This window comes from Tursiops truncatus, chromosome 10 (assembly GCF_011762595.2).
Source record: "Tursiops truncatus isolate mTurTru1 chromosome 10, mTurTru1.mat.Y, whole genome shotgun sequence".
Lineage (NCBI taxonomy): Eukaryota > Metazoa > Chordata > Mammalia > Artiodactyla > Delphinidae > Tursiops > Tursiops truncatus.
The window spans coordinates 64,743,264-64,768,455 of NC_047043.1; the positions used below are offsets into that span (position 1 = coordinate 64,743,264).

The 25,192-nt window shown below is 39.1% G+C and overlaps 1 protein-coding gene across 2 annotated transcripts in view; it reads left to right on the forward strand.

The window, feature by feature from the left end:
• Positions 1-25,192, forward strand: part of RBM6 (RNA binding motif protein 6) — a 107,303-nt gene that overhangs the window by 20,695 nt on the left and 61,416 nt on the right. Inside the window, exons 2-5 of one of the 2 annotated variants that reach the window (XM_019931721.3) lie at positions 511-619; positions 4,709-5,987; positions 7,857-7,946; positions 9,206-9,275. In XM_019931721.3, coding sequence (XP_019787280.2) covers positions 576-619; positions 4,709-5,987; positions 7,857-7,946; positions 9,206-9,275 — 1,483 coding nt within the window. In that variant the 5' untranslated portion in view covers positions 511-575. Of the gene's footprint in view, positions 1-510; positions 620-4,708; positions 5,988-7,856; positions 7,947-9,205; positions 9,276-25,192 lie in introns of those variants that run through there. The other variant, XM_073811138.1, reaches the window with a different exon arrangement.

Below are 25,192 nucleotides of genomic sequence, written 5' to 3' on the forward strand. Positions count from 1 at the left end.
AGACTATTCTTGCTTTTTTTTTTTTTTAATTTTTATTTATTTTTTGGCTGCTCTGCTTGGCATGTGGGATCTTAGTTCCCCCACCAGGGATTGAACTTGTGCCCCCTGCATTGGAAGCTTGGAGTCTTAACCACTGGGCAGCCAGGGAAGTCCCAGTAATAGACTATTCTGATTGGCCAGGCTGAATAGAGTAGGATCAGCTGCACAGACTGAGAGTGGTGTTTATGCTAAGGTGCTATTTCCGAAAAGGAAGATAGAATGGGTGCCAGAAAAATAAGTAAATATATTATGAAGCATTCTTAGTACATTGAGAAGTTGATGGTGCCCTAGAGTGCACATTTTAAATTTAAAATGTATTTGTCTTGCTATAAATTAACATGTAAATGTTTAAAAGTGACTTCCAAAAGTATACCTGCTGATGTTGTCCCTGATAAGCCAAACAGGAGGAAATTGGTTTATTCTTTACTTCATGTTCCAATGTACTCATTTTTTGTGGTTTGTTTTGTACAGGTACTGTGATAACCAGAGTTTGGTAGCAAGGATCTACTTATTGGACCCTCTTGACATAGAAAGAGATGTGGGGGGATTCTCGATCTGCTAACAGAACAGGACCTTTTCGGTAAGTCTTTAAATTTGAATATTGAAATGTCAGTATTTTAATGATACAGTATAATATTTTTGGCCTACCATAAGGAGGGATATTTTCTAGAAATAGCTCTGATTTTTTAAAAATAGAAACTATTTAAAATTTTTCTAGTCATTTCTAAAGTGATTGTGAGACTAAATACCCAGTGTGCCAAGTGTTTTGTGTTTTAGCATTTTTAAAAGCATTAACAAAATCCCCCAATTTCTAAAAATATTTTTGTCTCTTTTAGCAAAGTAATACATATTTGATTAATAAGGAAAGCTAGTAAAAAATGTACATAAATGTATATAAATGTTTCATTAAATTCAGTAATTTATGTCTAGAATCCAGAGCTCTGTCTTTCCTGTGACATATTGTGTTTCAGCTACCAAAAATAGTTCTGAGAAAGAAAAATTACTCGATGCAATTTTCTAAGCTACATTTCAATTTTAAGGATTACTAGGTACAAAGATAAGTGGAGAAGGTGGTACCATTCAGTTGTAAATGGATTATATTTTAGAATTGTGGGAAGTTAATTTCTTATAGCCAGTATAATAAACACTGATGATGGTATTTTAAAACTTTTGCATTGTGTTTACAATTGGAATATGATTGTTATGGCTTTAGTTGGTATATAGCAAAGAAATCTGACCTTTAAAGCTATACATTAAAAAATATTTATGCTCCAGGGAGTTCCCTGGTGGTCCAGTGGTTAGGACTCCATACTCTCACTGCCAAGGGTCTGGGTTCAGTCCCTGGTGGGGGAACTAAAATCTCACAAGCCACGTGGTGTGGCCAAAAAAAAAAATTTATGTTCTAATTGAAACTTTTGTTACTAGTAAATTTTCTTTTTGATTGGCAGTCTGCAGGATCTTCTTGTGCAAATTCAACAGATGTTTTATTATTTTGAAGCTTGGGGTTCCAATGAAAAATTAAGGGAGAGAACTAAGTTTTAAAAAAATCCGTATAGGGCTTCCCTTGTGGCGCAGTGGTTGAGAGTTCGCCTGCCGATGCAGGGGACGCAGGTTCGTGCCCCGGTCCGGGAAGATCCCACATGCCACGGAGCGGCTGGGCCCGTGAGCTATGGCCGCTGAGCCTGCGCGTCCGGAGCCTGTGCTCCGCAACGGGAGAAGCCACAGCAGTGAGAGGCCCACGTACCGCAAAAAAAAAAAAAAAAAAAGTCCGTATAATATTTAGTAAAACTAGTTTCATGAATAAAGGGGTCTTTACTTTCTGCTTAGCAGTCTTTAAATTAAAGCAGTGGTGGTGATGCTGGTTATGTTTTTCCTTTCACAATATTAAGGTCTGGATCAGTGGTCAACAACAACAAGCTGTACAGCCTGCAGCTTGTTTTTGTTTTATTGGAACATAGCCCTGATCATTCATTTACAAATTGTCTATGGTTGCTTTCATGCTGCAATGGCAGAGTTGAATAGTTCTGACAGAAACTGCAAAGCCTAATACTGTCTGACTCTTTATGGGAAAAGTTTGCAGATCCCTAGTCTAGATTAGTGAGTTTGTACTTTAACATTTAAAAATCTCTCCTTTTTACTTATATTTATGGATAATTATTTGTAAGTAAGGCTGTTTCCTATAAACCTTCAGGAATTAGGTAACTTTAGCTCTATTGCATCACTTAAAAATTTTTTTCAGAACATTTTCTCTTTGAATTTATTATTTAAAATTGTATTTCCCCACCTTAATTTTAGTTTAAATATAAGTCATTACATGCTATTTTTTAAGATCTTTGACCAGAAAGAGACATAGTTTATATAGCATAACTTTTGGGGGGACTAATTTGGGTGAAAAAGGTATCTTGCAGGAAAATAATTTTGTATTTATTTTAACAACTCATCTTCTTAAAATTTTTAAAAATTTGGTTGAAAATGATTTTCATAGCCACTGCTATTTTATACTAATAGAAGTGTTTCTTGAATAGTCTACATAAAATACAGTTCTAAGAACCCTAGTACAGTGGTTACTCTAGATCTCTTTGATCTTCTCCACTGAAGAGGGTAAGGTAATCCTTAGGGTAGTATTCAAAGGCACTGTTGGATGTGTTCTGGTCAGAGAACATGTAGATTTAGATACCTCAGCACTCAGCCTGTGAGTGTCTGCTGAGGCTTAAGTCTTCCTGCAAGCTAACTATTGGGATTTTTTTTTTCGTTAATTTTTAAATTTTTTGTCTGTGTTGGGTCTTTGTTGCTGTGCACAGGCTTTCTCTAGTTGTGGCGAGTGGGGGCTACTCTTTGTTGCGGTGCACGGGCTTCTCATTGCAGTGGCGTCTCTTGTTGCAGAGCACGGGCTTTAGGCGCGTGAGCTTCAGTAGTTGCGGTGCGTGGGCTTCAGTAGTTGCGGCGTGTGGGCTCAATTTTTGTGGCACGCAGGCTCAATAGTTATGGCGCACGGGCTTAGTTGCTCCATGGCATGTGGGACCTTCCTGGAAGAGGGCTCGAACCCGTGTCCCCTGCATTGGCAGGTGGATTCTTAACCACTGCGCCACCAGTGAAGTCCCTAACTATTGGGATTTGAATGATTTTAAATATGGGTGACACCAGAATTAGTGGTAATGTCTTAATTTTAGTGTTATATTGTATTACTTACGAAGAACATTTAAAGTTGCTTCTCTTATGATGAACCCCATAGATATAACTAATGTTAATAGGAGCTATTGGAAGTTACCATGTTCTGAAAATCCATTAAATATGCATCATTCAACTGTTTAGGTTACTATTGTTAAATTCCTATTACTTTTTGGAAAGCGTTTGGCATTGTAACTGTTTCGCTTGCACTGAGTAACCCAGAAGCAGTTTTCTGTTGAATCTTTCTATAGCAGTGTAGTCTGAGTTCAGAAGGGTCATGTAATAGAACCTGTATATTCTGGAAGGAGAGAACTGAGTTGGACTTGATCTCTTAATACTTTTGTTTTACTGCTAAAAAGCAGGTAACCATTCAGATCATTTCATGTTTTCCTTTTTCATGCCCTTCTCTCCCCTCCCCTTCAAGCTCAGTATCCTAGGTACCTAATTGCCTATTTAAATTCCCTAATCTTTTACCAAAGTCAAAACGTATAAAATGGTCTGGAGCTTAAGACAAAGGGAGGAAGTTAGGTAGTATGAAAGATTGGGCCAATTCTCATTTATCTCTTGAGTTCTGTAAACTGAGAATGTGAATTTAATACTATGCTTATTTTAAAATATATTGTATTACCATGAAAAATTAGATGAGGCATTAGAATCTAGAAAATCAGCTTCTTTTTTGGGGACCTGGTGATAATGCTTGAAGGCCTAATGCTCTCTCTAGGTCCCTTTCAGTATTAAGCTCCTGGATGCCGTTGCTTGGTTTAGTCGACTTAACACATGCTTTGTGGCATGATTCATGCTGCCTTCTGAGATACCCTTGAGTAGTAACAATAATAGGACCCAGGTGAGAGCAGTTCTAGGCAGAGCCACTGTAGAACTAGGATTTAGATGCAGCCAGGGCTGATGCTCAGCTGGTGAACACTGGTATACTCCTAGTGATTTACAGCCAGTGTTTCTTCATTTTGGGCCTGCATCCATTCTGACTGGGTGGTGTCCATACTGTGGCTGTAATCAAATATTTTGGAATGTTACTCCTGTATGCACCAATGAGAAAGACACCTCCTGAAACCTACTGTATAAAATTTACAGTGCATTGATTTTTCTGATGTATAGGAATCATCATGCTGATCTTGGAATTCTAAGTTCCCTGGCTATAGGAAATGGAAATTTTTGTAGAGTGTCACCATTGCTAGCTTATCTGGTGTTGCGGATTTTCCCTGTTGCAGGACTGGGTGAAAGCTTTTTCTGCAGCAGTCATGTTGAAAACCTTGTGTTGACTTTCCTCGTGTTCTGAAATGGGAATATAAAAGTTTACTACGCCACTTCGTCTTAAAATAGCAAAACATTGCTGTTTTCTGCAGATCTAGGACCTTGTTACAGAACTCTGCCAAAAAAAAAAAAATGTTTACAGAAGAATGTGCTGTGATTAGAGAAGAATATGCTGGTGTGTAGATTTCAAACTCTCTGGACAATATGAATAACACTGTCTTTGTTTCTACAGTGGGAGCCAAGAAGAAAGGTTTGCTCCCGGGTGGAACAGGGATTATCCTCCTCCTCCCCTTAAGAGTCATGCTCAAGAGAGACACTCTGGCAACTTTCCTGGCAGAGATTCACTTCCCTTTGATTTCCAGGGGCATTCGGGGCCTCCCTTTGCAAATGTAGAGGAGCATTCTTTCAGCTATGGAGCTAGAGACGGACAGCATGGTGACTATCGAGGAGGGGAGGGACCTGGACATGATTTCAGGGGGGGAGATTTTTCATCTTCTGATTTCCAGAGCAGAGATTCATCACAGTTGGACTTCAGAAGTAGGGACATACATTCTGGGGATTTTCGCGATAGAGAAGGACCACCTATGGACTATAGGGGTGGGGATGGTACTTCTATGGATTATAGAGGTAGGGAGACATCTCACATGAACTACAGAGACAGGGATGCTCATACTGTTGACTTTAGAGGTAGGGATGCTCCTCCACCTGACTTCAGGGGCCGGGGCACTTATGATTTAGATTTTAGAGGCCGGGATGGATCCCATGCAGATTTTAGGGGAAGGGATTTATCAGATTTGGATTTCAGGGCCAGAGATCAGTCCCGTTCTGATTTTAGGAATAGAGATGTATCTGATTTGGACTTCAGGGACAAAGACGGAACACAGATGGACTTTAGAGGCCGAGGTTCAGGTACTAGTGATCTAGACTTTAGGGACAGGGATACACCACATTCAGATTTCAGAGGTAGACACCGGTCCAGGACTGATCAGGATTTTAGGGGCAGAGAGGTGGGACCTTGTATGGAATTTAAAGATAGGGAGATGCCCTCTGTGGATCCAAATATTTTGGATTACATTCAGCCCTCTACACAAGATAGAGAACATTCTGGTATGAATGTGAACAAGAGAGAAGAATCTGCACATGACCATACAACAGAAAGGCCTGCTTTTGGCATTCAGAAGGGAGAATTTGAGCATTCAGAAACAAGAGAAGGAGAAACACAAGGTGTAGCTTTTGAACATGAGTCTCCACCAGACTTTCAGACCAGCCAAAGTCCACTTCAAGACCAGGACAAGTCACAGCTTTCTGGAGGTGAACAACAGAGTTCAGATGCTGGTATGTTTAAAGAAGAAGGTGGTCTGGACTTCCTTGGCCGGCAAGACACTGATTACAGAAGCATGGAGTACCGTGATGTGGATCACAGGCTTCCAGGAAGCCAGATATTTGGCTATGGCCAAAGCAAGTCTTTTCCAGAGGGCAAAACTTCCCAAGATGCCCAACGGGACCTTCAGGTATGTTAATGGAGTGGATTGCTTTTTTGAATTTTGCTTTTTCGTAAGACTTTTCTGAGGGGTGAAGTGTAGAGTCCAGGACCATTAGTCCGAGGTCTTAACTTTGTACATCCATTAAAAAGCAAGATTTGTATTCAGTGTACATCTCTAGAGAAAGGGCCCTCAGTTCAGATCATATTTTTGATGTGTGTCTCTTCATTATTTTGCTTGATGGTACTGATCGAAATGCTTTGGGATAGTTTAGTTTGAAAGTATTTGTCTTTGCGAGTTGGTTCTCTCAACTCTTACACGGTCAGGCCTGTGGCTGTTTAGGGCTCATTTTCTTATTTAAACTCATTTAGAGAATACCTAGGATATAGAGATAGAGAATACCTAGTTATGAGGCGGTGATATTAATGTTGCAAGTATTCTGTTGAAGCTAACTTAATTGACTTAAATGTTGAATTTCTGTATGTATAATGTATAATCTAATGTATATATAATCTAAGCGAGGAGAATTATGTTTGCAGTTGGACATTGAAAATATTATCTTTTAAAATAGGTATTACCCATCTCTATTGAAGTTTCTGTTATTTTGGACAGTAATTCTAAGACATGCTAACCAAATAATGGATTTTGAGAATGTTAGAGGTGGATGGCCATATAATTTATTGTTCAAGTCAGGACACTTTCAAGAGTAAAAGAGGGGGCTTCCCTGGTGGCACAGTGGTTGAGAGTCCGCCTGCCGATGCAGGGGACACGGGTTCGTGCCCTGGTCCGGGAAGATCCCACATGCCACGGAGCGACTGGGCCCGTGAGCCGTGGCCGCTGAGCCTGCACGTCCGGAGCCTGTGCTCCGCAATGGGAGAGGCCACAACAGTGAGAGGCCCATGTACCGCAAAAAAAAAAAAAAAAAAAAAAAAGAGTAAAAGAGGACACTATTTGTAATTGTGCCAGGAGAGTAGGCATAACTGGGAGGTGTGGTCACATAGTTATAGGAGACTTTTTTTTTCCCAAAAGTTAAACCCTTTTTATAACTGTTGAAATGAAAGAGGATCAGTTAGAGCTGAGACTTTTTGTGTGTGTGTTGTATGCGGGCCTCTCACTGTTATGGCCTCTCCCGTTGCGGAGCACAGGCTCCGGATGCGCAGGCTAAGCGGCCATGGCTCACGGGCCCAGCCGCTCTGCGGCATGTGGGATCTTCCCGGACCGGGGCACGAACCCGCGTCCCCTGCATCGGCAGGCAGACTCTCAACCACTGCGCCACAAGGGAAGCCCTGAGAGCTGAGACTTTTGTGAATATGGAAAATGCAGATTTCTCTGAATTGTACTGTTAAGTTATATTGTCATATGACACCTTTTGACTGTTCTGGAATTTGTTTATAGTTGACATCTTTGATAAGTGACATCTGGTTTTATTTATTTATTTGCTGTTTTCTCATTCAGGAAAAGAAAATTTTAGTTTTGAGAATCTAGGTGATTTTTTTTCCTGTTTATAAAAGTCATATTCAGTGTTGTTTCTCTTAATTTTCTGCTTTACTATTTTAAAATTCCCTCAATGACCATGGGTCTTAGCACACTTGTATTCTAATGATTTGAAATCAAATTTTGGGGGAATTCCCTAGCAGTCCAGTGGTTAGGACTCAGCACTTTCACTGCTGGGGCCCGGCCTCAATCCCTGGTCGGGGAACTAAGATCCCACGAAAAAAAAAAAAGAAAGAAAGAAATCAAATTTTGGAACTCAGAAAAATAGACAATTATAATTTTTCATATCTTCATATGATATAAGTCATTTTGATTTTTGATCCTGAGTACCTGTATTTCATGTTGTTTCATTTTGCGCATTAACATGTATTTGTTTCTAAAATAATTTTTTATTCTGGATTCAAGGATCAAGATTATAGGACTGGCCCAAGTGAGGAGAAACCAAGCAAGCTTATTCGATTAAATGGGGTGCCTGAAAATGCATCAAAAGAAGAGGTAAGGCTTATTTTCTTTTTTCCTTTTCCTTTCTTTTCATCAATTAAAATTGTTTTTTTAACTTTTTATTTTGAAAAATTGTAGATTCCCAGGAAAGCGTAAAGAAATATTCAGGGAAATCTTGATTACCCTTCACCCAGCTTTCTCCTGCCCGTCCCCCAGTGTCAACATCTTGTATTACTGTAGTACAGTAGCTAAACCAGGAAATTGGCTTTGGTGTAATCCATAGAGCTCATTCATTTTTCACCAGTTACACATGTACTCAACTGAGGTGAGGTTTGTTAAAAAAAAAAAAAAAATTATGACAAATGATTGCTGTCCTTAGGCCTGATAATCGTCCTTTAGGGGATGATCCAAGATGCAGTTACATAAAGATACATAAAGATGCAGTTTATTGACAGTAGTAAAAACTGGGATCTGCCTAACTCCTCAGTGGTAAAGGACTTGGTGACTAAACTATGGATGACCTTAAGGAAGAGTTTGGTCAGAATATACAACACAGAGCAGACAGTGCCTTACTCTGTATTAGGCAGTGTGTGATGTTTACAAGCATTAGTTCATTTAATTATCACAACATCCTATGAAACACATACTCTTTATTGATTCATTCCAAATATTAAGCACTATTGTATTCCAGGCAGTGTTCTAGGCACTGAGTGATATAGCAGTGAACATTATGAAGTCACTGCTTCCATGGATAATAAAAAATAAGCAAAAAAAAAAAAGGAAACTAAAGTAAGGGTTTAGAGCATCATTGGGGTATAGGCTATTTTAGATTGGGTAGTTCGGGAAGACATCACTGAGGAAGTGACATTTGATCCCAGGCCTGAATGCAAGTGAGAGAACAGTCCATTTGAAAATGGGGAGAAGAACTGACCAGGCTGAGGGAGTTCAGGTGCCATGGCCCTGGACTGGAAAGAGCTCAGTGCATCATCTTATGTTTAAAAGATGAGAATCCGGATGCTGAAAGGTTACACAGCACATGAGCAGGAGAGGCTTGGAATACAGGCAGTCTGATTTCAGAGCTTGAGTTCTTGAGGTTATGCTCTTCTGCTTTTTTTATGTACTTGAGAATTTTTAAATAATTATGTTCTACTTATTCAGCAGTTTTTGAATGCCTGGAGTGTGTATGGCTCAATTTTGCCTTTGTAAAGTAATCATAGCTTTAAATTATGTAGAATAAAAGCCACTAGGGGAAATATAATATTCAGTATTTGATTATGATGTGTATCATTACTGTACATACCATATTCTTGCAGATTCTTAATGCCTTTCGGACTCCTGATGGCACGCCTGTAAAGGACTTGCAGTTGAAGGAGTATAACACAGGTGAGTTCCATGACTTGCATGCAGCCTTGGGTTAGGAAGAGTCTTTGTCAGATCTCTGCATCTTGTGCTACTCAAAATTTTTTTAAGAAACCATAGTTAAGATTTTCGGAAGTCTCCTGTTGATGCCTTCAAATAACAGCCAGCTTTAGTGTTAGCTGTGGTTCTTTGTGGATGTTCTTCCACACATGGGCAATAAAGATGCATGTTCCAGTTCTTCTGAGTGCCTGTGAGATATAAAGTGAGTGTTGTAGCATTTGTCCCCAAATATATTTTATATAATTGAATCATTAAACTTACTGCTTATGTTCTTCATGGTGGTGGAATGTTTACGTTTGAGCCTGGTAAGATTTTAATTATCTTACTATATGTAAACTTTTACATTTCATTTCTTCAGCGTGGAATTTTCAACTTTCCAGAGAAATTGTACAAATTAGTGGTTTCTTGAAATTTTAGTCTTATTCTGCGAACAGACTCCTGCAACAGCTATTTTGTTGAAACCCATGAATAGATCCAGAAGAGCTTTCTTTTTGACCTCTGTTCTGTGGTCTGAACTGCTGATTAGACTTTCAGAATATCCTCCTAGTATTTTAGAGTACCAGGTTTGGTCAGTTTCTTCAAATCTTATTACAGAAAAAGTAATCAAAAGTGAAATGCCATGCACTCAAGGTATTGGACCAATATTTTTAGGACTACACATATGAAGTGGTTTAAAAAGGTAATATTTAAGTGATCTATTTTGCAGAATTTTAAATTGAAGAAGTAGAGCATTAGTCTTTTCGCAAAACTTAGAATTTCAGTAATTCATATTAAAGAATTCTTCAAGTAAGAGTAAGCCATATTTTTGAGAAGTTTACTTTTAAACAGTTTACCATGGAATAAAATTTTTGCATTAACTAGATAGCTTCTTTCGATTGGTTCTACAGAGGAAAACGATCCACAAATTTCAAGCACAAATAAATTTTTGTGCTTGAAATAATCTGGTGTTTGAGTTAAGTACAGAATTTTTTTTTCTGTAATTTGACAACAAACTCAGAAGCATTATTTCTCAGACAGCTATTGTTCCTTTGTTTTAAATATGTCAACTCTAAATTTTTGGAAACGTGACTAAGAGTAGTTAAGTTGTTCTTGCACACCACTTTTTTGGCAGGGAGGGGCATGTGTCTCATACATACTTTATTGATTTACTATTAACTTTGGGAATTAAAAATAGAATTTATAGGCTGCTGTTGCTTTTTGACTCATAGGGCAATAATTTCAGCTTTTATGTTGTTTCATGAACTGTGCTTTCGTTAAGTATTGGTATTTTTAGGAAAAAGACATGTCTTGATGTTTAAATAGCAGCAATTGCAGTTCTTCCATTTCTGTAGTAGTCATTGACTTTCTATGTGTATTGTCAGATTTATTAGCAGAGTAAAACCTACATTAACTTACATGGTTCACAGAGGGAGTTCTTAAATTTCCTGGCTGTGGTAGCTATTAAAATTGTAGCTGGCACACCAGAGATACTGATACACATGTGAAATCATTCAAGACAGGACAGTGGTTTAAAAAAAAAAATCAGCTTTCAGGAAATGCACTTTTCTTGACATTTTAATATATGAAGTGATAGTGTAATAAAAAAATATATATGCACATACATATATGTGTATATATATATATACCTTTTGAAATGAATGGATTGGATTACCAGTCCCATGTTATCCATATTACATCACTGTGTGGCAAGTAGAATGAACTTTTTAAATTATCAGTCAGATCATGTTATTCCCCTGCCTAACACCCTTTAACACCTTTCCATCTCAGTTGGAAGAAATTCCCAACTTCTTGTTTTGACTTACACAGTCTTGCATGAGTTTGCCCTTGGCTGTTTGTCTGATCTCATCCCATACTGCTCTCCACCTTTCTTATTATACTGTAGCCACACTGAGCCTTTCTCTAGTCCTTGGCGAATAAAGACTTCTTTCTCTGTCAAGGCCTTTGCACTGCTCTTCCCACTGATCCTCACTTGTCTTTTGGGGTTTAGTTCTTGACTTCAGTTTCAACTCTCAGAGGCCTTGCCTCACCATCCAATCTGAAATCACTCCTCAGTCATTTTTTATTGTATCTTGGTTTGTCATCATAGGATTTATCACTTTGATATTTTTCTCAGCGGTTTTGTGTGTCTTATTCCTCTCACTAGAGAGTTAGCTCCATGATAGCAGGAGCCTCGTCTGTCTTGTTCCCTCCTGTTTACCCAGTTCTTGACACTCTGCCAGGCCCTGATGGGTTCCCAGCATGCCTGGAATGAATAACGTGGTGTATGTGGAGTAATGTATATGGAGAGCAGCTGTGGTCTCCTTTCAGGTGAGGTGCATTAAAGGGTAGTTTAGGTTTCACAGCCATGCACTCTTATATATCTGCTGAAGAACATACCTTGAAACAATCAGATGTTCTGAGAACTTTAACATTTACTTGTTCAAAGGTTTTGTGTGAATTTTAGTAGAAATGGTGTCTTTTATAAATGGCAGTCAATTTTTTAGGCTAGGATAACCTGCAGAGACCATGTAGGATGGATGTTGATCATAAGAGGGGGATTGTGGGGTAGAGTTCATCCTTTTAGTTGATGTATTGGGGAGCTAGTCTGTAACAGAGAAAACATTAATGCCTCTTCACTGACTCAAGTAATATCAGTTTAATTTTTGTCTCATTTAGAGCTGTGTAAGTACAGGGCCACAACTTCTATCCAAAATCTGTGGGATCAGATGAATTTATGAATTTTTTTGAATATAGAAAGGTAATGTGGTACATAGCTCATACATGAATTATTTCTCCCAGTGGGATGTGTATCAGACGTAATACTTCTGCAGCAAAATGAATATTCTTACTAAGAAGATGACTATAAAGAGACTAAGTGTAGTATATAGATCAAGATTTGTCTCCAAATGACTTCACTGAAAATTTACCAAAAACTTGGTATTTAGGGGATATTTAGATTTTGGAATTGCAGATAAGGGACTGTGAACCTACACATATTGTGTACGTTTGAGTTTTTCTATTGCCATGTGCAAATATATAATAACCCTATTAGTTGTAAAAGTACCTTGACTTACATGATTATATTCCTGGGGAAAGTACCAGGAATGAAATGTCTTTTGGTGACTGAGCAAATAAACTCTGATATACACATACAATGGAATACTACGCAGCAGCAAAAATGATGAAACTATGTGTGCATGTAATAACATGGATGAATCTCAAAGGCATTATGCTAAGTGAAAGAAACTAGACTCAAAAGGCTACATACTGCCCTGGAAAGAAATAAAATACTGATACATGCTACAACTTGAATGAACCTTGAAAACATTATGCTCAGTGAAGGAACCAGGCACAAAAGACCACATATTGTCTGATTGCATTTATGTGAAATATCCAGAATAGGCATATCTGTAGAGACAGAAAATGGATTGGGTAGTTTGGTGGTTGTTACGGGCTGGAGAAGAGGGAAAGGGGGAGTGACTGCTTAATGGGTATGGGGTTTCCTTTTGGGGTGATAAAAATGTTCTTCTGGAACTAGATAGTGCTGATGGTTGCATAACACGGTGAATGTACTTAATGTCACTGAATTGTACACTTTAAAATGGTACATTTTGTGTTCTCTGTACTTGATTATAATTTTAAAAAATACTGCATACTGTATGATCCTATTTATATGACATTCTGGAAAAAGAAAAATTATAGTAATAGAAGATAGTGGTTGCCAAGGTATTGGGGGAGGAGTTGACTGTAAAATGGAAGCATAAGGGAATTGGGGGGCATAATGGAACTGTTTTATATATTGATTGTGGCAGTGGTGTATCAATGTTAAATTCACTGAAGTTGGTAACTACTGTGGTTATGTAAGAGAACATCCTTATTCTTAGGAAATACACAGTGAAGTTTTTAGAAGTAAAGGACCATGATGTATGCAGTTTTCTCTCATGGGGTTTAGAAAAAAAATTTGATGAATATGGAGAAGCAAGGGAGTAGATATGACAACATGTATCAATAGATGAAACTGGTAATGGGCATATGAGTGTGTTCTTTGTACTGTTCTTGCAACTTTTTTTGTAACTTGGAAATTATTTCCAATAAAAATATGAAAAACTGACATAAATCTGATGTATCCTATTTTAAAACAATCAGCAGAAATCTCGCAAGATAAAGACTACAATGAACTATTTCTGTCAACAAACTATAGAGCAGTGGTCCTCAGAGTGGATCCTGGACCAGCAGTGTCAGTACTACCTCTCACTTGTTAGAAATACATATTTTCAGATTCCTTTCTAGTCCTTCTGAATCAGGAACTCTGGGGGTGGGGCCTACCAATCTCTGCTTTAACAAGCCCTCCATGCGATTTTTTTTTTTTTTTTTTTTTTTTTTTTTTTTTGTGGTACGCGGGCCTCTCACTGCCGTGGCCTCTCCCGTTGCGGAGCACAGGCTCCGGACGCGCAGGCCCAGCGGCCACGGCCCACGGGCCCAGCCGCTCCGCGGCACGCGGGATCCTCCCGGACCGGGGCACGAACCCGCGCTCGTTGCATCGGGAGGCGGACTCTCAACCACTGCGCCACCAGGGAAGCCCTGCGATTTTTTTTTTAATGCTTATTTTATGTATTTATTTGGTCGTGCCGGGTCTTAGATGCGGCAGGCAGGCTCCTTAGTTGTGGCATGTGAACTCTTAGTTGCAGCATGCATGTGGGATCTAGTTCCCCGATCAGGGATCAGACTGGGGCCCCCTGCATTGGGAGTGTGGAGTCTTAACCACTGTGCCACCAGGGAAGTCCCTCCATACGATTTTTTTTTTTTTTTTTTTTGTGGTACACGGGCCTCTCACTGTTGTGGCCTCTCCCGTTGCGGAGCACAGGCTCCGGACGCGCAGGCTCAGTGGCCATGGCTCACGGGCCCAGCCACTCCGCAGCATGTGGGATCTTCCCGGACTGGGGCACGAACCTGTGTCCCCTGCATCGGCAGGTGGACTTTCAACGACTGCGCCACCAGGGAAGCCCCCTCCATGCGATTTTTGATGCACCCTGAATTGTGAGAATGATTGCATTCGATTGTTTGTTTATAGTCTTTATTCTAGAACTTTTTTGCACCGTTTAAAATAGACAGTAAGCAAGTGGACTTTCAGTAAGTAGAAAAGCCTAATGCATATGTGCCTTAGGAGCCCATGGCAGGGCCTTGCCTACCTGATATCAGTTCTCCTGTACAGAGCTGGGGCAGGAACTGGAGTAGTGTTGATGTTATTTTATGTTCTTAGTTGTTCTTTCTGTTTATGTAGCATACTTCCTCCAGAGATCTTGGAATGGTTGTAGATGTTCGCATTCTCACAGTGTTTTTCTGATATTTGAATGCAGACAGAACTGCTGTTGATTTTTAGATGGACTTGAATACTGACAGTATAAAGCTTGCTGTGATTTTTTTCCCAAAGGAATTTGTATCATTTAAGTAAAAACAATATAGCTTATGGATTATGTTTCCTAATAAGTCTCAGACATAGAAAGTAACTCTCTTACAGTAAACTGCAGTACTACACAATTGTTTTAGTACTGCTTCATTAAGTAGTGTCAGAAAGTTAGAAGGTTAATAGGGTGGTGTTAGTAGGAAGAAGCAATATCTTGCTTTGATTCTGTCAGTGTTCATATAGTGAGTGGACACAGTTTTTGTGACCCTGTGAAGGAAATTTCTTCTTAGGAAGTAAGCATTTGCAGCAACCAAGTCACTTGGTCTCGTACCCTAGCATTTTGGGTATATTGAAAGTGTCAGAGGCTCTCTGCATTTATTAAGGGAATAGGCTCATATCCTTTCATTTTTCACAATTGAAATGGTTTGAGTTTTTACGTCTGTGTTGATGAAACAGAAGTGCCTTCCTTAAGAAAAGAAAAAACTCTAAGAGAATCTTTCAGTTTAGGGGCAGAAATCCATTGTGAAATGGGTTGACATGGATGATACAAAACATGCATAGTTTATGGTATTCCAGATGGAGTAGCTCAACATCATTTAGAAAAAATAAATTATAGTTGGAAAATGCAAATACACATTTTTGGGTTTTTTTCCTGGCACTTACAGAATAGACAAGTAAAACTTTTAGTTCTTAGGGGAAAACTGACAAATCAGAAAATATCACACTTACTGTCACATCTCTAAAACTACAGACGATCTTTTCAGCCAGGAGACTTACTGGGTTTGGTACCACATTTGGGGAGGGTGTTTACAGATGAGCCTTAAGGAAAGGTGGCTGAGCTTTAAAAATAAGAATGTCTGGAAAGCCAAGAGGCACTTTTTAGGGCTGGGTGGGTCTTGTGGAGGCAGTGGATGGACTCTATGGCTGAGTGGAGAACAGTACACCTGGAGAAGAATCCTGTGATGCGGTCCTAGAGGGATCAGGTGAACTGGGGAGAGGTGCTGGAACTAGGGTTAATTTTAGTCATCCTTGGCATTACCTGGGGATTGGTCTTGTTTATTTCATTTTTAACGTTTCCCACCCCAAAGACTTTGAGTAGAAGGTCCTGTTAGAGAATATGGATGTTTTGTGACTCTTACCCTCACTTTAAGGGATTACCTCTCCTGAGAGATTACCTTGGTGTAGACTCTGGAAATGGACAACTTGGCTAAGTACCATGAGCAGAGACATGAGCGAGTTGTCTCTGATGATGATGTATTCTGAACCTCATTAGGTGGTGTGGTACTTACTGCAGAATAGGGGCTCACTGGACTATTGGGAATGATAGCTTGAGGTCCCTGTAGAATTTATAGGAGCAGTAAGGCACTAAGGGTTAGTGACTAAGGGAAGTTTGAGTTTAGGTCTGTCAGCTAGTAAGGGGAGGGGTAGCCTAAGAGGATATAAGTATGTTTTCAGGGCTTGGTCAGGGCTGGGTACTTTTGAGGGTTTGTTGCTGACTTTAAAGTAGAATCCCAGTACTGTTTTGGAAAGCAAGACTTTATAATTTCTGGTTTTACTTAATCTTTTTCTTTGGGGTAGTTAACTTTCCTAACACTTAAGATGAAACTCATTTTGTATTCTGGGAGCTGGCTTATTCTTCAATTTAAGCTTCCTTATTAAAACCCCTTAAGTTAGCAAGGATGGTTAGTGGTAGTTTGCAGCCCTGGTAGGGAAGTTTTAATATTTTTATTGACTTTTTTATTGGGCTCCCTGCATGCTACCTTTCCTTGGGGCTTTTGGGTGTCGAGTCTTTTTTTTTAATATGGTATTAATTAATTGATTGATTGATTAATTTATTTATTTATGGCTGTGTTGGGTCTCCATTGCTGTGCGCGGGCTTTCTGTAGTTGCGGCGAGCAGGGGCTACTCTTTGTTGTGGTGCGCGGGCTTCTCATTGCAGTGGCTTCTCTTGTTGCGGACCACGGGCTCTAGGCACGCAGGTCAGTAGTTGTGGCTCATGGGCTCTAGAGCTTCTCACTGCAGTGGCTTCTCTTGTTGCGGAACACGGGCTCTAGTCACACAGGTCAGTAGTTGTGGCTCACAGGCTCTAGAGCGCAGGCTCAGTAGTTGTGGTGCACGGGCTTAGTTGCTCTGCAGCATGTGGAATCTTCCTGTACCAGGACTCAAACCTGTGTCTCCTGCGTTGGCAGGCAGATTCTTAACCACTGCGCCACAAGGAAGTCCTGGGTGTAGAGTCTTAATCTGGATCTGAGAATGGGACATCTTTCGCAACCCAAGGCATCAGTTTATTCATAAGCAGGGACCACCAGCTTGGCAGTTTTTGGTTGGTAGACTATGTAGCATTGGAGGTCTCTATCTAAACCACACAGGACATCTGTAGGTAGAACAGACAGGTGACAGTATAGCATGACAGTGATGAGCAGATGCCTTAATTGGCAAGTCATATTCTCTTCCCTAGAACTCTTTGGCTGAGATGGAATTTGCCTCTCTGAAATGCAGAAGGTGTTTGAACTCTGTTTATAGCCCTGTGTCAGTTCACTGCCTTTCTGAGTTCCTCACTCTTCTTTAGGTAGAATTGCTATAGTCCTCACTTGTCTTTTTGGTCAAATGCTTAGGTGGCTTTGGCCGAATCTTAGTTTGTATAAGGCTGTATGGGGTTTCCTGTGCCTTTTGGTAGTTAGAAGAATTCACTGAAGAGTTCCCTCTGATGGGGTAGCAAGAAGAAAAGAGTCGTTAATCAGCCTGCATAGTGCAGGAGCCTGCTTGAGTCCCAGCTTCAGTTCAGGGAGGAAAAGTCATTTATACAGTTACCTTCAATGGGAAGCAGATAGAGGCCATCCATAAAAACTATTTATGGGATTTAAAGTACATTGGCTTCTTCCTTTAACTTTCCCCTTGCAGAACATCTGATTTGTACTCGCCCTTTCTAGCTTACATTCTCTACCCTCAGAATGTAAATTAAAGCAATTTTTCCCTACTTCCATGTTTCTTACTTAGGTTATCACTTAGGTCTTCTATCTAATTTAAATACAAGCCTCTTAGGAACTATTTGGTGGTTATGGTTACACTACTTTGTGAATACACTACTGAATTGTACACTACTGAATTACACTACTTTGTGAATATACCACTGCATTTTATGGTATGTGAATTACATCTCAATTTTAAAAAATAAGCCTTCTTGAAAACTGGTTGACAACTTTTAGAGGCAACAGGATTAAAAGAGAATAACACCTAAGTGAATGCTTGAAGGTAATCACTGGTCAAAGAGATCAGCAAATAAAGTGATGTCCCCTGAGTTTCAGAGAAGTAAAATAAATCAAGACTTTTCATGGGTATTATAGGAAATGATCAGACAAGAAGTAGAGAAAAATGCATACAGATGGACCTTTTTTGTGTGCTTTCTGGAAGGCTCATTGTACCTCTGTTCCAATGCATTTTTTTAAAAATAAACATGATCCAACTATATGCTGTCTATGAAAGACTCACTTTATTTTATTTTTATTTTTTATTATATTTTTTTATTTTTGGTTGTGTTGGGTCTTCGTTGCTGTCCACGGGATTTCTCTGGTTACGGCGAGCGGGGGCCACTCTTCGTTGCGGTGCAAGGGCTTCCCATTGCAGTGACTTCTCCTGTTGGGAGCACGGGCTCTAGGCATGTGGGCTCAGTAGTTGTGGCACACAGGTTTAGTTACGCTGCGGCATGTGGGATCTTCCTGGGCCAGGGCTCGAACCCATGTCGCCTGCATTGGAAGGCAGATTCTTAACCACTCCGCCACCAGGGAAGCCCCCAATGCATATTTTTTAAAAAGAATATTTTCAACCTCTAAAAATGTAGTTGGGTTGTAAGAATTTGTAAATTCTCAGAGAGAAGCTGTTTTCTACATAGGAGACCTTTGGAGGCCTTGAAGGTCTTGGTTATTTCAGTCTCAGTATTGGGGAAGTTTCTCTACTATTTCTCCTTACTAAAAGAGGGCTGCTTTGCCTTCAGGGGAGTTTTTAAATGATCTGGAGCACTTTGAGATGTTTAGAGTGGTCCGAAATGTGACTTCCAAACCACCTCAAAATGTACCTTAGGAGCCAGGATAGGGGAAATGGTAATATTTCGTTTGTAGAACTTAGTCCTGGCTCTGTTGAAAGAATGTTAGTTTTGTTGTGGTATTGCCTCTTTTGGTTTTGTGGGACCTACTGTTTTTTGTTTCTGTTTTTTTTTTGCGGTACGCAGGCCTTTCACCGTTGTGGCGTCTCCTGTTGCGGAGCACAGGCTCCGGACGCGCAGGCTCAGCGGCCATGGCTCACGGGCCCAGCCGCTCCGCGGCATGCGGGATCTTCCCGGACCGGGTCACAAACCCGTGTCCCCTGCATCGGCAGGCGGACTCTCAACCACTGCGCCACCAGGGGAGCCCTTGTTTTTGTTTTGACCACGATTTTAAAAACTAGATTTGGACTGGAAAGAGAAAAAAAAAGATATTTATTGGCTTGGTTTATATCTTTCATGGTTCATTCAGTTGTTTTAGGGGCAGGGGGAACAGGAAAAACAAAGTAAAACAAAACAAAAAATTCCTTTCATGTTTATTTGAATGCCCACCAGTGCTTTTGCATTTACCAGAAATGAATGTTGGTTGTCACAGTCGTCAGATACATGTTAGAAAATCCCATGGTACAGGACTTGGGGTGGGAGCTGCTGAATAGTACTTCATAGCTCTCTGGTGAGGGAAAGTGACTAGATAAGATGATTTTAATTTTATTTATTTATTTTTTAACTGAAGTATAGTTGATTTACAATGTTGTGCCAGTCTCTGCTGTACAGCGCAGTGACTCAGCTATATACATATAGACATTCTTTTTTAATATTCTTTTCCATGATGATTTATCAAAAGCATTGAATATAGTCCCCTGTGCTATACAGTAGGACCTTGTTGTTTAGATAACATCATTTTCAAAAATGAATCAAATGTCCCTGACAGGGTAGGAAAATCATTGCTTAATAAATGAAGCTTAAGCTTCATTAGTTTTTTCCTAATAACCGAGCAATTGAATTTGTGTCACAAATTAAATGATTTCCTGCCTTTGCTTGTCTTCAAATCAAAGAAGAAAATATTAGCCAAGCTACAAAAATTCCTGGTAGCAATGTGTGAGGTTATGTGTGAATTGGTGGTTAAATAATATTTGTGTAAGTATTGGAATATGTTTCTTCAACCTGAAAGTATTAGTTAACATTAGTTAACATGTATGTGCTAACTTTGGAAATAAAATATTGGATGAGTAGATCCTCTCAAGAAATTTTTGTCAAAAATTCTGACATACTTAATTTTAATTTCTAAAACTATGCAATGGTGTTATGTTGAGGGAGTAGAGTGTTCTGTTGGTATAATTGTAAGTAATTTAAAATTCTATATTTTTTAGAAAATTTTTCATTTTAGCTTTCAGATTAATATCAAGTCCTAGACAGTGCTCACCTTGTTTATCAGACAATGAGTATGTTTGACAATGTACAAGCATATCTGATGAAAGGTTTTGGTAAATCTTAATCAAGAATAGTCCTGTATTTTACTTATTTTTTTTTAAAATTATTATTATTATTTTTTTGCGGTACACGGACCTCTCACTGCTGTGGCCTCTCCCGTTGCGGAGCACAGGCTCCGGACGCGCAGGCTCAGCGGCCATGGCTCACGGGCCTAGCCGCTCCACAGCATGTGGGATCTTCCCGGACCGGGGCATGAACCTGTGTCCCCTGCATCGGCAGGCGGACTCTCAACCACTGAGCCACCAGGGAAGCCCAGTCCTGTAATTTAAAATGGCTGCATGGAGGACAAGTGCTGTCAGTAAGTTAGCAGCAATACAGGGGCAGCTGTCTCATCTTTAGTCCCTGAGAGTGCTTTGTAATAGAAGCACAGGGGTACTGAAATGTATTATCTCATGCACCCCTGAAACCACCCTGCAAAGGAGTTACCATCATTGCTACTTGGCATATGAGATAACCCAAGCCCAGAGAGAAGTGCCTTGCCTGAGGGCACATGATGAATTAGCTGTAGCTTCTTGCCTATGTACATAACTGTAGAAGTTACTTTGTGTGTTGCTCCAGTGAAGATACTCATTACAAGTGATGTGGCGTTGACTGAGCGCCACCGCGTGCCGGGTATTATGCTAGTGTTGGGTGTACAGAAATGAAAATATCCCCCTCCCCCACTTAGTCTGGGACCTCTATTGTTCTGGCATCATCTCTCTGCATGGGCAGTTTGCTTCAGCATTGATCCTACTCCTCTCTTGGGTGATCCTTTTGCCACTCCTGTACCATCTTTCCTGTCAGGTTGGAGTGTTCTTAGCTGGGGGGAGAAACTCAGATCTTATTCCTGATGGTTGCTCTGTAGGTTTTTTTGTTTGTTTTCAAGTGAACAAAAAATTGAACTAGATCATTGGCTCTAAAAAGAGTAGTTGTTCCCAGATTTTTAAAAAGTCCTGGGGATTTAATATACAGGGTTGTGACTATAGTTAACAGTACTGTATTGGATATTTGAAGGTTGCAGTAAGAGTTGATCTTTAAAGTTCCCATCACAAGGAAAACAAATCGTAACTGTGTATGGTGATGGATGTTAACTAAACTTATTGTGGTAATCATTTTGCCGTATATACATATATCAAATCATCATGTTGTATCCTAAAAGTAATACAATATTATTTGTCAATTATAGTTCAGAAAAAAAAAAGTTCCCTTTTTTGACTTACATAGCATTTTGAGATGGTCTATGCTTATCTACTTGTCATAACTCTTCCATTAGGCTAACCTCTCTGAGGGCTAGGACACTCCCCTCCTCTGTGCTCACATAGCGTTGTAAATGTCAGTGGAAACTAATGAGTTGAATAAGGGTGAGAATTTCCTAACAAATGTTAATCTGGGCCCGAGAACCATCATCAGGATGAAGTGACCCTAAGATTAATTTTGGATTTTGAAAACTACTTGAAAATACAAACCAATAAAAAATATTAAACAAAAATAACCATCTGGTGCAGATGGAAAGCTAGATAAAAATAGAACCATATGCAGTTTTCAAAAATTTAGCAAGTAATCATCAGTGCATATCTTCGTAGTTTCATCTGTCTTATTATAAACCAGCAATCCTTATATGCATAGTTGAAGGAGAGAGAATTGAAAGTGCTTATAAGATGTCAAAGTGATGATTTCATATAGGCCAATTTCATTCTTCCCAGATGGTATTTTGACATGTAAGTCAGATATTTTCCTAATTTTCCTAATGAAAGCTGCAGGTACATACTCATTTGAGGTTTTAACATAGCAAAGTACCTGTTGGAAATCTTTCACACAGGCCTCCTTTGTCATGTTATTTCCATTGATGGGAATTCAGATACGTGGATCAGTTCTGTTTGACTTTTGTTAAAATCTCTAACCTGATAATATTTTACTTTTCTTCTAAACACCTATATTCCCAGTGAAATGGAATTAGGAAAACAAGACCGATAGAACTAAGCCCTCTTGAATCTCTATTAATATTTTTCATGGTGCTTTTTATATTCATAATGCTTTGTTTCCACAGAAATATTACTCCTTGTTTAAAGGGGGAAATCCCTGTGTTTTCTTTTTCCTCAAAGATACCCAATAACATTTAAAAAATTAATTTTTCCCTCTGCCTGTGTCCTTTAAAATCCTGATTCTTTTTTACATTTCATAGTTGGTATGTATATTCTGGCCTTTTTCAAAGTCAACCAGTACTCTCCTAATGGGAAATTCAACTGGACTTGTTTATGTTTAGTTGGGTTTTTCTTGGTCAGTTTGAATATAGGGCTGCTCATCTCATTTGCCTAAATAAAAATCTTGGTGTATAACGGTTACGAAAACAGGGCTTGGTATAGACTAACAGTTGGCTTGAATGATCAAGGGCCATGTTTGTCAGCATCACTGAGTCAGCTTTTCTAGGGACAGAGACTAAAGAATTAGTTCTGGGATTGGATATTATTCATCAGGGCTTTGTTTTCTGTACCTTGTTTTCCCCTAAGCACCTGGTTAGCTATTATCACAGATACTTTTTTGGGGAACAGGCAACCACATGGTTAATGAAGATGGAGAAGAATTGAAAATTTAATATTAGCTTTATAGATTTCCTTCCTTTGCCTTGTTCTCATCCTTCTCAACTGCAAAAAAAAGTATAAGGAGCATTCACATTTCTATGAGAAATCTATACATTTAGGTTAGGAAATGGAGAAAGATATGCTTTTTAATAGTCATACAAATAAGCCACAAAGACCCATCAGCCCACCAGGTTTCTTCCCAGCATGTGATGATGGAAGAAAAAGGTAATAAAAGAGGTTTTTTTATTACTCTTTTTAGGTGAGAATTTGTCTGTGGGACTGTTAACACTGAGTTTACCATCTTGATGATTCCAGATGGTTCCTAGCAATTCTGAATGCAAGGTTGGTTGGTAGTCTTCAGAACATTTAGGTCTCTGAGTGGAACATCTTCTGTGTCTACTAGAACTTTTTCTGTGAATTATAAAATTACATTTGAGAACTAAAGGAAAAAAATCACAATTAGCTCAATACAACCACTGTAATCATTTTTGTTTACAGTTGTGTCACATTACATCATTTTCAGATTTCTGTATATTCACTTGTGCTTGCTCAACTCCTCTCCCCTACCCCACACCCCATTTTCCCTCTCATGGAGTGAGCATGAGAGGTGGGGTGTGACTCGGCTATGACTTCAGGTGGTCTCTCCAGTTTTCTCTGGGTATGAGCGTTCACTATGCTGGCTGTGATTCTGTCATTTAAAGTGATATATTTTTCATACATTATGGCCCTTAAATGCAAGCCAACCTCTTCATCTGGTGTCAGCCAAAAGAAAAGTGATCTGTTGCGACGCTGGAGGAAAAACTGGCAGTGTTGGACTTAACCTATATTGAGAGATGGTATGTTGTTCTTCACCTTGGGGTGTTCAAGTATGATATTGAAAATGCATGGTTTTCATCTCATATGCTGACTTTTGTCTCTGACCTCTGAATTAGATGCAACTTCATTGTATTTAATTCTAGTTCTTTTTCCTATACACATTTTATATAATTGTTCTCAATTTTAAAGTTTTTAAAATATACTATATTCAATATACTATATCAAGTATCTTATCATATTGTAATTTTTATAGCCATCATTTACAACAAGACTTTTGGGGTTTTGTCTTTTCAGAAGAATTTTGATAGCCAGTGTATTCAGTCCATGAAAGTGAATGCTTTCTAACTTGCACAGTCAGGCCCACTCACAATGGTTCTGCCATAGATATTTTAGAATAAAAATAACTGTTGTGCTCAAATTTCAATATTTCTTAACTGTAGACATAGTCTTATCTGTGCTTAGGCATGTGGGATCCTTTCTGTGATTGGGCTCCATGGAGGTTGGAAATCAGATTAATTTATACAGTGTAGTGGTTAATAGCATCAGTTTGAATCTGGACTGACTGGGTTTGAAGCCAGGTATTGCTCCTTACCATTGAGGTGATTTTGAACAAATTACTTGTTCCTTCTTTGACTGCTTCCCCATGATGGGTAAAATGAGGTTAATAATATTTACCTTATAGGATAGTCATGTGAGGATTAACTATATGTAAAATATTTAGAATACAGTCTTGCACCTACAAGTGCTTTGTAAATATTACTTGATATCATCACCCGTTTTGGCAATTTATGAAAATCCTTATAGTACAACTCTGTGTCTTGGACACACAAAATGCTTTGGATCAAGATTGGGTCCTTTTTAATTTTTATTTATTTATTTTTAAAGTTTTAGGTATTATAGTTAAACTTTTTTGCTTTTTCTGGCCACACTGCATGGTTTGCAGCACCTTAGTTCCCTGACCAGGGATCAAACCTGGACGCCAGCAGTGAGAGCACAAAGTCATAACCACTGGACTGCCAGGGAATTGCCTAAACTTTAAATTTCTGTTTTTGTTTCATAAAGTTTCAGGCAGAAGAAGTTGAATGTTGGGCTTATAAATTTAAATATTATATCTGAAGTACATTGTCAACATATAATATCTCAGGAATGTATAGAGATGCTATTAGATGCTCATTATGTCTGCTCTAGATGCTCATTATGTCTCCTCTAGTATCTTTTCCTTTGCAGTGACATTAGTATCAAAGTCTGTTTGTTCTTTAGCAAAGTATGAATGTTGCCATGAATCCTTTCTTTTTCTGCACATAGATTCTGTGTGCTCCTCTGGGCCACAATAGTTACTTCTTTAAGAACAGAAGGGAAACTCAGGGCTTTGCCAATTTGGTGTTGGTGTTCTGTGTTTTTCATTTTGGCAGCTATGGAGAGGGTTTGCTATACACTTGAGAGTATATCTGCTTGTTCTGTGGCTGCCCCTTTCTGATTGTGGACATACATTTGAATGTTTACAGTAGATACTTGGTGATAAAAGGCACTTTAGTTGCTTCTGCTCTTATGCAGTGTTTCCCAAGAACACTCAGAGCCCTTTACAAAATGCAGAATG